This window comes from Rhinoraja longicauda, chromosome 1, assembly GCF_053455715.1.
Source record: "Rhinoraja longicauda isolate Sanriku21f chromosome 1, sRhiLon1.1, whole genome shotgun sequence".
Lineage (NCBI taxonomy): Eukaryota > Metazoa > Chordata > Chondrichthyes > Rajiformes > Arhynchobatidae > Rhinoraja > Rhinoraja longicauda.
In genome coordinates this window covers 70486833-70502685 of record NC_135953.1, presented here as the reverse complement: position 1 = coordinate 70502685, position 15853 = coordinate 70486833, and the positions used below count along the sequence as shown (strand labels likewise).

The 15853-nt window shown below is 42.5% G+C and overlaps 1 protein-coding gene across 6 annotated transcripts in view; it reads right to left on the bottom strand.

Moving 5' to 3' along the window:
* The window catches only part of arap2 (ArfGAP with RhoGAP domain, ankyrin repeat and PH domain 2), a 325749-nt gene that overhangs the window by 220679 nt on the left and 89217 nt on the right, over positions 1-15853 (bottom strand). For 4 of the 6 annotated variants that reach the window (XM_078400296.1, XM_078400306.1, XM_078400289.1 and 1 more), the window contains 2 exons: positions 14970-15046; positions 9885-10223 (listed from right to left, as the gene is read on the bottom strand). In XM_078400296.1, the coding sequence (XP_078256422.1) occupies positions 9885-10223; positions 14970-15046 (416 nt within the window). The remainder of the gene's footprint in view (positions 1-9884; positions 10224-14969; positions 15047-15853) is intronic. The other 2 variants (XM_078400332.1, XM_078400315.1) reach the window with 1 other exon arrangement.

The window sequence follows — 15853 nt, the reverse complement described above, 5'->3', positions numbered from 1 at the left end:
TGACAAACAGTAACGAGCACCGAACCCTGAGGCACACCACTAGTCACAGGCCTCCAGTCCGAGAAGCAACCTTCCAACATCACCCTCTGCTTCCTTCCATGAAGCAAATTTTCTATCCATTCAGCTATCTCTCCTTGGATCTAACCTTCCAGAACAGCCAACCATGTCAAATGCTTTGCTGAAGTCCATATATGCAACATCCGCAGCTCTTCCCTCAACAACATTTTTGGTCACGTCCTCAAGCACTAAAACAATATTTAAAAGGCATTTGGACAAATACATGGAGAGGAAAATTTAGAAGGATATGGACGAAATGCGGGCAGGTGCGACTAGTGCAAATGGAGCAGCTGGTTCGGCATGAGCAAGTTGGAACAAAGGGCTCATTTCTGTGCTGTATGACTCTATGAATGCTTTGCAGGTCACTGGAATCAACCCTAAGTGCTGAATAGCCTCCTTTTCTGTTTTCTCTCCTGAGCTGCAAGTGAGCACCGGAGATGCCACCAGTAGCTGCCCTTCCACTGCTGAAACCCAGGTTTCTGGTAGTTCAAATTTGGGGGTTTGTTAAATAAATTTGTACTCTGGGACTAATTCACAAACCCTTTCCTGCTTTCTGCATTAATTTTCAATTCACTATGAAGCAGTGGGTTGAATGATAATGTGAAGTGGAAGATGCTCTGGCACTGCTTGGAGTGCTGCTTCTGGAATGGGGCTTTTGGTGATTCAAATGTACATTTAAACATGTTCCATCCCACAAGAGTGTCCCATATTGTAATGACCTGCTAACGTTTCCAAGCTCAGTCAACTTTCATCTCAGACACAGCAAAAATTACAAAATACATGGCTCAGTTTAATCTATGCGAACAACTCAGCCACCCAACAAAAAGATTAAAACTACTTGGAATTGCATCATTCTAATTCCCTCCAAACAGAATCTGAATAAGAATAACAGGGATATTCATCTACTTGAAGTGGTGTGTTAAGGAACAAAAACATAATTGACATACTATCTGGTAACAGAATCCTGTTGAGGTTCTAACGCAAACACAATGCTTAGCTTTGGTATACATGATTAAAAATGATTGATGGTTTTGACATTTGCCCAAAGTGGTTAGTTATATTCAAAATATAACTATTTGTCTCGGGCAAGTTAATCACTGAAGTCTGAAGAAGTGTCCCGACCCAAAACACCATCTATCCATGATCTCCAGGGATGTTGCCTAACCCGCTGAGTTACTCCAGCACATTTTCTCTTTCCTTGGTAAGCCAACATCTTCAGTTCCTTGTTACGACACAAATCTCTGTCCTGGTGTGTTGTAATAGCACATACATTGTGTCGACAATTCATTAACAAAACACACTATGTTTCAAGAGCACAATAAGTAACTGGTGGAGAACGTTTCCAGCAAGATCCTGCAAAGATTTAATTATCAGCTCCAACGTACATTTCAAATCCGTTATTCACACAATGGTCTTGGCACAATTTAACAAAAATCTCATCAAGAGCCACAGAACAGTGTTAAAACTGCATTTACTGAAGTGTTGTAACATAAAACCACTCAATGTACAAGTATTAGCAATTTGTTAAATTTCTGCCCCTATTCACAGATTGGTAATATATTGCTGGTTAGCATTTTCCAATACAGAAATTATCAGAATACTGAAAAGCAGTTTGCTCCGCGGCCTCTGCCCTTGACGAAGAGCAGACCAAACCCTTCTGCCCAGCCTTCTGTACAATAATTGTGTATTTTTCAGTGGTAACTATTGGCTGGCGACTTGTGTATCAAATACAATTTTCATCCAACTTCTTCACTGGTCATTAATTCTGAATAGAAGGCAAAACTCTCAAAGATATAGATCAACTATAAACTCCCATTTCCCTGGCGAAAATCAGCTAATTCAGCACAGTGCCACAGCAGAACCTGTGCTTAAATAAAGGCTAGAGAAGGTAAATATCTACATATTACTAAAACTCTCATCTTGTTTATTCCCCCGTTTGTTTGTTAATTTGTCTTTGTCCCGCATGTGTCTTTGCACGGTTTTCATCCTGAAAAAACGGTACACGATAGCGCCACAATTTTAGGCCCACCCTACTCACCATTCCCCCTCGGACTGACTACATCGACTTTTGTTACTTTTTAAATACAATTTACTTCATAAACTTTGAAAATGCCTTTTCCCCTCCCCCCACCCCGAGAGGACCAGCGGGATGACCAGCGCCCATCCCGGCTTGTCCCGCTTCCTCCCGTGGTGCAGCGTGGTGGCAGAGGATCCAACAGGGTCCAACAAGATGGCCGTCGCTGACGTTCGCCGCCGACCACTGCAGGATAGGTTTCAGGTCCACGGCTCGCTCTGCCCGCAGCACTACCCACACGGGGCAGAGGTGAGTGGCTCCCTCTCCCCCCCCTCGCCCGCACATGGCACCGAGGGACACTTCCTGCCCGGCAACAGGTCCACGAATTGGTATGTTTGCTGGGCCTGCAGGAGAGCTTTCCACCCAATGGCGGGTCCATGGCTCACTCTGCCTGCAGCGCTGGCTGATGGCCATCCCCACCATTCACCGCCGACTTGCAAGAGCCGTTTGGGCTCCACGGCTCGCTCTGCCCGCAGTACTGGCTGATGGCCGTCCCTGCCGTTCACCGCCAAGCTGCAGGAGACGTATCGGCTCCACGGCTGGCTCTGCCTGCAGCGCTGGCCACACGGGGCAGAGGTGAGTGGCTCCCTTTCCCCTGTCCCCTCTTGCCAGCCCACGGCCCCGGGGGACACTCCCCGGACCCGTTGGGCCCAAACCTCTCCTGCTCTCCTGCATTGGTCCAGCATCCTTCCTCGTCCCCTCACCTCCCCCATCTCCCCTCCTCACCCACTCCATCCCCCTCAACCCACCTCCTCAGGGGGATCCGGAAGGGATTAAAAATAAAAAAGTAGGATATCTGGTATAAATCTTTCAGCAATAGCAGCATATTTGGAGAGATAGATGCCAGGAGGGCAGAACAACATTGCTTTGAACCTGTACAAAGGGGTGCAAAGGTAACTTAGGAGACTACAGTTTGACACCAATCATGAATAAAGTTAAGCCAACGGCTCCTGATTGACAACCACGCGGCAACCAGATCAAAATAAAACAATAAAAGACATCTATATGGGTCAATGAGAGAGGAGGTTGGCCCTATCTAATTTAGTTAGGGCAAGTAGTGTGGGGAAGTTGTTTTGGAGTGTGATTCATGAATTTGTACGAGAAACAAAGCAGATTTAACACTAATAAACATTCAGCAAGGCCTTCAATTGGTTCTACCTAAAAAGTATTATAAATAAAGGGAAATCTGCAGAAATGTTTCCCTAAATGGTTACAGAATATGTTCCTCAATTGTCTCCTCACCTAGGAGGATGTTACAGTGAGGTTGGTTTGGGTCCTCATTTGGTTAAATTCAATACCTGAAACTGGAAATTCACAATTGCAACCAAACTAAAGAGGAAGTCCACAAAGCGAAAGAGAAAAACCTGCTGGGGAGATTAAACCCACCGGACAACAGGGCAGATGAAGTTCAATGGTCCTGTCAAGATCAATTTCAACCCACTGCACAATGCTCACTAGAACTGACGGAATTTACTGAAAGGTCAATATTGAGGAAATATAATTTTGCATTACTAATCATCTGTGCAATCACAGTTAAAGATATACTGTATATGGTTTTGGCTGCTACAATATCTTAGAGCTGTGACGAGGACAACCAAAGTAACTGAGTGGTTGAAGGATTGAATTACGAGGCACAGTTATGTGAACGGAGTACATTTGCTGGTATGGAGGGAGAGATGAAAAAACATTTCAGCTTTAAGGATTCTGAAGGGATTACATAATGTAAGCCACGACAAGCTGTTTCACCCTGTCCAAAACAATTCAACCAGAGGCCACAACCCGCACATGAAGAATATATTCAAAATTAATCATGCAGCAACATTATTCATAGGAGCTAATTGTAAATCTACAAAATAAGCTCCCTAAGCAGGGAGATTGCACAGAGTCATTCACTTACTAGCTCAGTTCCTTTGAGAATGTATCACAAAGACACAGCACATGTGGAATATCAGAACAAGACAACTGACAATCACAAAGGGTTGGCGGCATTTCAGGTTGGGACTCTTTATCAGTCTGAAGAATAGTTCTGACCTGAATCTGTCCATTTCTTCTACAGATGGTGCCTGACCCGCAGAGTCCCAGCAGCACTTCGTTTTTTGCCCAAGATTCCAGCATCTGCAGTCTCTTGTGTCTCCAGCTAGCAATCACAGCCTACTCTGGGAGGAACAAAGACTTTGTATCTATGGCTGAGTATCAGCCTTATCCCAATGGAACCAATGCTAAGATGCTAATTTGCCATCATTATGGTTTAAGTCATGACTTTATTGTTCCCCCATGCTTCCATCATTAGGTGGCACCACATTCTCCACCACAGTCCAGCTAAAAAAGACCGACCATGTTTGCTTGACAGCTCCATTATTGCTAATCATTCAAAAGTTTAGAGGGATATGGGCCAAATGCGGGAAAGTGTGACTAGTGTAGATGGGGCATCTCGGTCGGCATGGGCAAGTTGGGCCGAAGGGCCAGTTTCCATGCTGTATAACTACCAAACCAGTGCTATCCCATAATGACCAAAACATAATCCTGGAAACATATTTTCGACAAGGTCTTTAAGTCATATGTCGCCAGATACTGGTGTGTGGTCAATACATCAAGACTCTCATTCCACAAAATGAAGTATGGCAATATTGTTCGATGGGCATTCAATGAAATGTTGAACTCACTACAATGGCGATTCAAATCATTAAGTTCAGTTTTCCAAAACAAAGTTTAACACCAACACCGATTCATAGGCCATTCATCGGATTTTTATTGCTGGAACCAAACTGTACATAAAACTGTGGCCATTTTTTGTTTTACAAAGAGACTGAAGAATAATTTATCTTATTTCCAGAAGATGAGGCAAGTTCGATTTGGGACATTTTCAATGTCATACACGTTTCCTACATGCCATAATCTGCTCCAGGCTCAAAGCAGTTTGGGGCAGAGATTAACTTTAAATTGTGGAAACCACTCATGACACTGGGCTCCTGTTGATGAGCTTCACCAAACAACAGCAAATTTAGCTGAAACAGCCAAGCAGCACCCATATTGTGGTCAATAGTGCCAGCTACCTACCCGCTGAGGATTTAGGTTCATTATTGTCACGTGCATTGAGGTTACATGAAAAGATTCGTTTTGCATGGTGTCTAATCAGTTCGGTATACCATATATGAATACAATCAAGTCACACTCAAGTATAATAGATAGAGCAAAGGGAAAGATACAGAGTGCAGCTTGGATCATCTGCCCTTTAATTTCTGGGCTATCCATACTTGATTTTGCTGATTGAGACTCTACTTAGTGCACACGCTGCACACCAGTACCTGCAGACATATAAATTCGGGTCTCAATCCGAAATGTCACCCATCCCTTCTTTCCAGAGATGCTGCCTGTCCCGCTGAGTTACTCCTGCATTTTGTGTCCTCTTCGGTTGAAACCTGCATCTGCAGTTCCTTCCTACATATACAATGCACTCCATAATGTTTGGGACAAAGACCCATCATGTATTTATTTCCCTCTGTACTCCACAATTTGAGATTTGTAATAGAAAAAAATCACATGTGGTTAAAGTGCACGTTATCAGATTTTAATAAAGGCAATTTTTATACATTCTGGTTTCACCATGTAGAAATTACAGCAGTGTTTGTACATAGTCCCCCCATTTCAGGGCACCATAATGTTTGGGACACAGCAATGTCATGTAAATGAAAGTAGTCATGTTTAGTATTTTGTTGCGTATCCTTTGCATGCAATGACTGCTTGAAGTCTGCGATTCATGGACATCACCAGTTGCCGGTGTCTTCTCTGGTGATGCTCTGCCAGGCCTGTATTGCAGCCATCTTCAGCTTATGCTTGTTTTGGGGGCTAGTCCCCTTCAGTTTTCTCTTCAGCATATAAAAGGCACGCTCAATTGGGTTCAGATTGGGTGATTGACTTGGCCAATCAAGAATTGACCATTTTTAACCTTTGAAAAACTCCTTTGTTGCTTTAGCAGTATGTTTGGGATCATTGTTTTGCTGTAGAATGAACCGCCGGCCAATGAGTTTTGAGGCATTTGTTTGAACATGAGCAGATAGGATGTGTCTATATACTTCAGAATTCATCATGCTACCACCATCAGCAGTTGTATCATCAATGAAGATAAGTGAGCCAGTACCTTCAGCAAGCCATAATACCCCCACCACCATGTTTCACAGATGAGGTGGTATGCTTTGGATCTTGGGCAGTTCCTTCTCTCCTCCATACTTTGTTCTTGCCATCATTCTGATATAAGTTAAAATTTGTCTCATCTGTTCACAAGACCTTTTTTCAGAACTGTGGTTGCTCTTTTAAGTATTTCTTGGCAAACTGTAACCCAGCCATCCTATTTATGCGGCTAACCAGTGGTTTGCATCTTGCAGTGTAGCCTCTATTTCTGTTCATGAAGTCTTCTGCGGACAGTGGTCATTGCCAAATCCACACCTGACTCCTGAAGAGTGTTTCTGATCTGTCGGACAGGTGCTTGTGGATTTTTCTTTTTTACAGAGAATTCTTCTGTCATCAGCTGTGGAGGTCTTCCTTGGCCTGCCAATCCCTTTGCGATTAGTAAGCTCACCAGTGCTCTCTTTCGTCTTAATGATGCTCCAAACAGTTGATGTTGGTAAGCCTAAGGTTTGGCTGATGTCCCGAACAGTTTTATTCTTGTTCTCAGTGTCATAATGGCTTCTTTGACTTTCATTGGCACAACTTTGGTCCTCATGTTGATAAACAGTAATAAAAGTTTCTAAAGGTGATGGAAAGACTGGAGGAAAGACTAGGTGCTGAGAGCTCTCTTATACCTGCATCAAGGAGGCAATTAAACACACCTGAGCAATTACAAACACCTGTGAAGCCATGTGTCCCAAACATCATGGAGCCCTGAAATGGGGGGACTATGTGTAAACACAGCTGTAATTTCTACACGGTGAAACCAAAATGCATAAAAATGGCCAATAATAAAATCTGACAATGTGCACTTTAACCACATGTGATTTTTTCTATTACAAATCTCAATTTGTGGAGTACAGAGGCAAATAAATAAATGATGGGTCTTTGTCCCAAACATTATGGAGGGCACTGTAACTTCTGAGCTGTCCAGGTTCAGCTTGCTGAGGATTTCACAGAACATCGGAGAATCCACACTTTCAAATGAGATTTTCCTGTGCAGCAAACCAGACTCCAAGGAGACCAGCCCGTGAATCAACAGTCAGTTGTTATTCCCCAAGCATCAAGCCTTCGCTGCTATTACAACCACTCAACCAAGCAGGCGGTGGTTAGGGAACATGTGGGAACATCGGCAGCGAGGTCAATTAGCCAGTCCCACCATGTTTTTATAACGCCCTCCCTCATACATGAACTTGTAGGATTGCTGATGCCCACTACAAGCTCCACTTCCCCAGCGCTATGGAATCAGCCCCAATATGCTCAGTTAGATTCTGTTTTACTTTTCCCTTAAAGGTGATTTTAGCAATCCTTTGCGAGAGATGCAAATATTATGTCAATTATTTTTTTAAAGAAACTATTTATACAATAAACAGTTGTCCTCTTAGTGACCAATAGATTTCAAGTGAAATGGGTATAGAGTGCGAGGAAATAATGAACTTGCTTGCCATTTTGATGTCAACTTTAATACATTTCCATTGGAAATTAATACTTCCACCTTTATGACAATAACAGCACATTCATAGCATGTCAAGCAGCAAGTCTGCTATCTCAACAAACCTGTTTTTCTCCCTTTCCAATGAAGAGTCCTAGACCTAAAGGATGAACTGTTTCTCTTTCCAAAGATGCTACTGGACGTGCTGAATATTGGGAGACTTACTTTCCTCATAACCTAAATCTAAAAAAAAATCTAAAATAATACCCATGTTCTCACTCCACTGCACTACTCTTTCACAAAAGAGAATGCAAGTTTGGACTCCTCCGCATCTATGTTCTCCTGCACCCACAGGAGATGTTGCACCTATACCTCCTTCCTCACCCATCCTGGGGCTCCAGCAGTCCTTCCAGGTAAGAAACATGGACGCACTCCAACCTCATCTATTGCACCCCAGAGAACCCGATGCGGCCTCCTTTACATGGTGTAATACACATGGATATATCACAGGCATCTCCAACTCCAGCCTGGAAAACCTCAAACCAAACGTTCATACTAGCAAAAAGAAATCTACATTCATTTCTCGTTCTGACGCACTTGATATTAAATTATAGGCCCATTGTGTGCTGTCCCTGACTGACAATGCTCCTTAAGACCTCAATGAATGAAACCTTTTGCTGAGAGTCCTACATTCCCTCTTGCTCTGCCGAGCAGAATATCCTTTCCTGTGTGATCTGTGTTCATTCTTCCTGGCATGTTGCACTGTGACAGTAATGGCAGCCAAAAATATGTGTGTCTGGGGGCAAAGGGGATCTCCCGATATACAATTCCCTGGAAACTTTATAAAAAACTAAAGCAGTCGGGAGACATTAAACACTGACTTGTGTGACCCACCACACCAAAGAAAATAACCAATAACGAACGTCCACATCATTGAGGATCCCCATGAAAAGCCCAGGCTGAGGGGTCTAACGCTACAACTAAATGCTTGATTCACCCAACGGGTTGAGCATTTGGCTTTAGTTAGACCATTAATGTCTATCTCACATGGTGGCATTAAATCAACAATGTACTAAGCTAGATGCAGGAAAAATGTTCCCAGTGTTGGGCAAGTCCAAAACCAGGGGCCACAGCCTGAGAATAAAGGGGAGGCCGTTTAAACCTGAGGTGAAAAAAAACTTTTTCAGTCACACAGAGGTGAAAAAAAACTTTTTCACCCAGAGAGTCGTGAATTTGTGGAATTCTCTGCCATAGAGGGCAGTGGAAGCCAAATCACTGGATGGATTTAAGAGAGAGTTAGATAGAGCTCTAGGGGCTAGTGGAATCAAGGGATATGGGGAGAAGGCAGGCACGGGTTATTGATGGTGGATGATCAGCCATGATCACAATGAATGGTGTGGTGCTGGCTCGAAGGGCCGAATGGCCTGCTCCTGCATCTATTTTCTATGTTTCTATGTACTTGAATTGACATCACTATCTGCCTACTCTGCATACTTCCAGAGGTAGTGTTTGTATCTTTCCTAATAACATGACTGGCTTAATTTATGTTACAAGTAGGTGATTTACAGATAAACCGCTTAGAACGCAGCACTCCTTGCCCCTCCAACTATGAGCACTGCACAGCTACATTTTACAGCTACAATGCTAGTAGTTGTGACAACGAGATGGCACAGTGGTGGGGAGTGGCTGCAGCAAACAGGAGAGAACAGTAAATTCATAAGTATGTGTCATGCAGTATTTCGCTCATGGAGTAAACATGTAAACTGGACAAAAATGATCACCCACTCACTTGCACCAGTTCTGCACTCGGCCTGGATTTGGTTTTGCACCTCCAGCAGAAAGCATTAGAGTTTATTTCTCCCTCACAACTGGCATGACATTGACTAAATTTGTATTGTATTTTTTGAGACAGTTTTTGTGCCTCAAATTACTGAGCCAAATGTTGGAAGTTTCTCAGCAAGAAAGCAACTGGATAATTAGGCCAACCATAGAAATGGCTCTTCATTTTAGATTGTGGTAAATTTTAGTACCATATGATTGAAAAAACAATGAGTACTTCAAACGGCCAACAACCATCTGAATTTGAAGAATGCTGTTAATGGTGAATAGAAGAAAAACTTTTAAATGTGTGCGTTTTCAAAAACATGATGCACTTACCCTTGTGGTGAGAGTTTATCCAGCCAACCTTCTTTTGATTTCTTTGTTACACCATAGAAGCAAGCGTAGGGCGTTATTGATTCCTCATCTGCATTGACTTCTCCATAAGCGGATTCTTCCGTGCAGCCAGAGGATGACGAATGACCCTCCTGGTAATCGCTTGCTGCTTGAATGCTGCAATAGTCTTTAGGCAATGCCTGAGCAGACGACCTCTGGTAGAAAATACTGTCATCGACCGTGGAATATTCTACTTCAGATTTTTCCTCTACAGAGCAATGGTCAGAGTGTGATACTGGCAGCCTCGCACCGTCCACATCCAAATTTGCAACCTGGCAGTTCCTGCAAATAATTAAACAGCATTTATTATTTTTCTAAGAAATATAATTTTACTAATACTGATAAACTGCAGAGTTATAGACCAAAAATGCTTCATTAGTGCTGGATTAAGCTATTTGTTTTTAAAGTAACAGCAGCCAGAAATTGCACCAAAGATGGACATTATTTTGGTACAGAATATTCTTTTATTAAAACAAACTCAGTAGCCAACTGAGCTGAAATAGATTTCTGATCACTGATAAATACATTTGCTCCACAAATGTCACCAAAGTATTTCAGAGTGTAGGAAAGAACTGCAGATGCTGGTTTAAAATCGAAGGTAGACACAAAATGCTGGAACAGGCAGCATATTTAGAGAGATGGAATGGGTGACGTTTCAGGTCGAGACCCTTCTTCAGAGGGTCGCTGAAGTTCTTAAATTTCAAAGAGTTGGCAACAAACCTATTTACGTAGAAACAGCAAGGTAAAAACAGAACTTCTGACATAATTAATTTGCAGTCTGTCATCTTCAACAGTCCTTCAATATCAAAGAGAGTTTTATGGGTTATGAGGTGACCAATGAGGGAATCTCAGGCTCTTCCAAGGATGAATCAGGGTCTAAGTCACTATTTATTCTCCACAGACTCTGTAGTACTGGTCCCTTGTGCTTGCTTTGCTCCAGGTACCTACATCTTATGCTTCTTTAAGCACCACCCAGATTTATTTTCAAGAAATTGTTTCTGTCATCAAGGCTAATAAAACATTCCACTGCAATGCAAACTTCCAGATGAAAATTCCCAAAGTCAGAATCCTAGTTATCAATCTACACCAAACGAGAAGCTCTCAAATACTGCTATCTGCCTCCAAACTCTCAGGGACTAAGAAATCCCCAGGTTTGCCCCCTTCTAAGATGCTTTCATGCTTATTTAGTAAGGTCCTCCTACTATATAATCGCTGTCGTTTCCGACAATCTTTGCTATGACCTTATGTCGATATATGCAGAAAGACCTGAATGCGAAACTGAGACAGGGCAAGGATGACTGCAGGAGAAAGCTGGAGCTGAAACTTCAGCAGAGCAACATGAGGGATGTGTGGAGTGGTATGAAGAGCATTACAGGTTACAAGAAGACCAGTGGCCTGGGGAGGGAAAGCAATCAGGGGAATGGGCCAACAAGCGAACCCTGTTTTTTAAATAGGTTTAAATGGTGGGCCCTCTGCCCACCCTCCCGCCTGTTCCCCGACGGACACTCCCCCTCAACCCCCCTGGTCCACTTCCTCTGCCTTTTCTTTGTCGCGCCTGACCATCAAGGCTGAGCAGGTGAGGAAAGAGCTGAGCAGACTCCACCCAGGCAAAGCCACGGGTCCCGATGGTGTCAGCAGAAGCAGGGGACAAACCGCTCCAAAACAGCAGCCTGAGATTCACCTGAACAGCTCTGTAATCAAACACAAAGATAGCTGCAAGCACAGAAGATCCAAAACAAAACAAAGTGCAACCATACAGCAGATCAGACAGCAAGCACAAACCTTACGGCAGATCTTGCAAAGCTACAATATGCAAAGAACACCCGAAATAGAAAGAAAAATTGCTCCCCGCTCCACCAATGCCATGTATTTCCATAATTTTCTGATTTTAATAAGCATCTTGCAATGTGGTGGCTGATGTCACTTGTACCTTGTTGAGCCGAGTTTGTGCCCACAATGGCCAACAAATAGGCATTCAACCTTCCAGCCCCTGGCATACCTTACCTTGATCCGTGCCTTTTAAATGTGAAGATGATTTCTGCTCCTATCACTGCACTAGAAAATGAGCTCCACCAACACCAGGAGAACAAAAAATGCTCAACTCTCCTCTCATCATTGTGTCCATCAACTCAGATCCATGCTTCCATAATCATTGACAAAATAGGAACTAGTCCAGTCCCATCCTCTTTGACTTGTCATCTGTTTAATCTCAGTCAATTCTGCCCTGTTGTCCCCTTCCCCTTCCCTACCCATCCAGCCTCTGCTATTCCAAAGATAACACCATCATCTTCAACCTACCCTCAGTTAAACCATCCAATTCCATCAGCATTCATTTAACTATCAGCAGACATCTTTGTGGTCATTTTTGTAATGTAACAAATTAAACTGAATGGACTGTCAGTTGAGGCTAAATTGGTTTATAAATTAAACAGAACTTTGAAAATGTAAACTTTGAAACCAGCTTTTATTTCCAGAGCCTTGACCCATAGAAACATACCATATCTTCTTAAGCATTTTACCCTCATGTCCTGTTAGATCTGTGAATACAAACTCCTAGTATTCTCCATTCCACGATACAGTACCTTGCATAATGATTGGGACAAAGACCCTTTATTTAATTATTTGCCTCTGTACTCCACAATTTGAGATTTGTAATAGAAAAAAAATTACATGTGGTTAAAATGCACATTGTCAGATTTTAATAAAGGCCATTTTTATAAATTTTCGTTTCACCATGTAGAAAATACAGCAGGGTTTATACATAGTCCCCTCCATTTCAGGGCACCGTGATGTTTGGAAAACGGCAATGTCATGTAAATGAAAGTAGTCATGTTTAGTATTTTGTTGCATATCCTTTGCATGCAATGACTGCTTGAAGTCTGCGATTCATGGACATCACCAGTTGCTGGGTGTCTTCTCTGGTGATGCTCTACCAGGCCTGTATTCCAGCCATCTTTAGCTTCTGCTTGGGGGCTAGTCCCCTTCAGTTTTCTCTTGTATATAAAAGGCATGCTCAATTGGGTTCAGTGACTTGGCCACTCAAGAATTGACCATTTTTAACCTTTGAAAACCTTTGCTTTAGCAGTATGTTTGGGATCATTGTCTTGCTGTAGAATGAACCGCCGGCCAATGAGTTTGAGGCATTTGCTTGAACTTGAGCAGATACGATGTGTCTATATACTTCGGAATTCATCATGCTACTACCATCAGCAGTTGTATCAACAATGAAGATAAGTGAACCAGTACCTTCAGCAGCCATACATGCCTAGGCTATAACACCCCCACCACTGTGTTTCACAGATGAGGTGGTATGCTTTGGATCATGGGCAGTTCCTTCTCTCCTCCATACTTTGCTCTTGCCATCACTCTGATATAAGTTAATCTTCATCTCATTCTCTTTTTCCAGAACTGTAGTTGCTCTTTTAAGTACTTCTTGGCAAATTGTAACCTGGCCATCCTATTTTTGCAGCTAACCAGTGGTTTGCATCTTGCAGTGTAGCCTCTGTATTTCTGTTCATGAAGTCTTCTGCGGACAGTGGTCATTGACAAATCCATACGTGACTCCTGAAGAGTGTTCTGATCTGTCGGACAGGTGTTTGGGGATTTTTCTTTATTATAGAGAGAATTCTTCTGTCATCAGCTGTGGAGGTCTTCCTTGGCCTGCCAGTCCCTTTGCGATTAGTGAGCTCACCAGTGCTCTCTTCCTTCTTAATGATGCTCCAAACAGTTGATTTTGGTAAGCATAAGGTTTGGCTGATGTGTCTGACAGTTTTATTCTTGTGTCTCAGTCTCATAATGGCTTATTTGACTTTCATTGGCACAACTTTGGTCCTCATGTTGATAAACAGCAATAAAAGTTTCCAAAGGTGATGGAAAGACTGGAGCAAAGATTGGGAAATGAGAGCTATGTTATACCTGCATTAAGGAGGCAATTATTACGCACATGAGCAATTACAAACACCTGTGAAGCCATGTGTCCCAAACATTATGGTGCCCTGAAATGGGGGGGGGGGGGGGACTATGTATAAACACAGCTGTAATTTCTACACGGTGAAACCAAAATGTATAAAAATGGCCTTTATTAAAATCTGACAATGTGCACTTTGACCACATGTGATTTTTTTCTATTACAAATCTCAAATGGTGGAGTACAGGGGCAAATAAATAAATGATGGGTCTTTGTCCAAAACATTATGGAGGGCACTGTATATCTCAATACCCGAACATCTACAACATTTTGTGGCACGGTGGCACAGCCGTAGAGTTGCAGCCTTACAGCGCCAGAGACCCGGGTTCGATCCTGTCTATGGGTACTTGTCTGTACAGAGTTTGTACATTCTCCCCGTGATCTGTGTGGGTTTTCTCAGAGATCTTTGGTTTCTTCCCACACGCCAAAGACGTCCAGGTTTGTAGTTAATAGTTTTGATATAAATGTAAATTGTCCCTCGCGTGTATGATAGCGTTAATGTGCAGAGATCGCTAGTCGGTGCGGACTCGGCGGGTCATAGGACCTGTTTCTGCTCTGTATATCTAAACTAAATATTTACATGCCTTAACTCACATGCCCTCAGAAAAAGTATATTTACATCACATTTGCACCCACTTGAACATGTAAAGTGAATACGGACAAAAAGCACCAACAAAACCATCCACGTGCATAGCTTAGAACGGCAAGACACAAAATACTGAAGTAACTCAACAGGTCAGGCAGCATCTCTGGAGAACATGAATAACTGATGTTTCGGGTCGGGACACAAAATGTCATTGTGTCTTTCCTTGGTTAACCAGCATCTGCAGTTCCTTGTTTCTGCATAGATCAGAACTCCCGATTGATAGTCATGAACTAAACTCCCAATGTTTCCCCAAAGTGAGGCAAAGGTCACAAATATAAACAGTGAAACACAAAAGCATTATGAGCAATATAATGGAAAAAAAGATATACGATATAAATCGACTGTTGATATAACTATATTGGGAATGTTCTTATAGATGCGTAATAGTACAAAGCAAATTATGAAATCTCTTTACCTCACATCATTGCTCCGCTTTACGGATGTATCCATACCAGGTAGCTGCTTTCTTAATATCTGAGAGAGAACAGATTTCTAAAAATAAGTACAGAATCATTGAGTTTGTTGCACTAGAAGGAACATATCAAAATGAACCGAAGTATAAAAATATTGACATGCAAGTTTTCATGGCTTCTTCCATCTTGATCAGTTTGATCCACATTCATCACATAAATCATCAGTTCTGAATGTCATTTATAACATTTACCAGTCAACAGAGCTGAAATGTTGGCATGTAGATAATCGTTAAACAAGGTGAACCATTGAAGTGAGAAAAATATGCTGAAATTATTAGCCCAGTTCAACTTCAGCCAATTAAAAAATTTAGATCCAGTGTCATCTAATAAATGTGTTTCTTGGTCTGCCTGCAGAAAAAAAATGCAGAGGCGTACGTAGGTAGGCGTGAAAGGCTGAAATAGCCAGTTATATCGCTCTTTACTTGTTTGTTGATAAGCAGCTACTCATATGTGAGCGCAGCAAAAGCAGAATGCTGGAATACTTTCATAAGTATGAGCACCACTCTCTTGAAACAAAACCGAGACAAATCCATGCACTTGTCACCTCCACACGTTATGTAATGTATACTTATTACAGCAGACATCCAATAGTGGCAGAGGTGCTGGTAGAGCTGCTGCCTCACAGCACCAGTGACCCGGGTTTGATCCTCCTCTCCAGATGAGAGTAGATCTTATTCCTTAGAACATTCCCCAATATTTTCCCCATCACTGGCGCAAGGTTCATTGACCTATAATTTCTGATTTGTCCCCATTGCCCTTCTTATACAAAATAACAATATTGGCTATCCACCAGTATTCTGGGACCTTGCCTGTGGCTAAAGAGGAT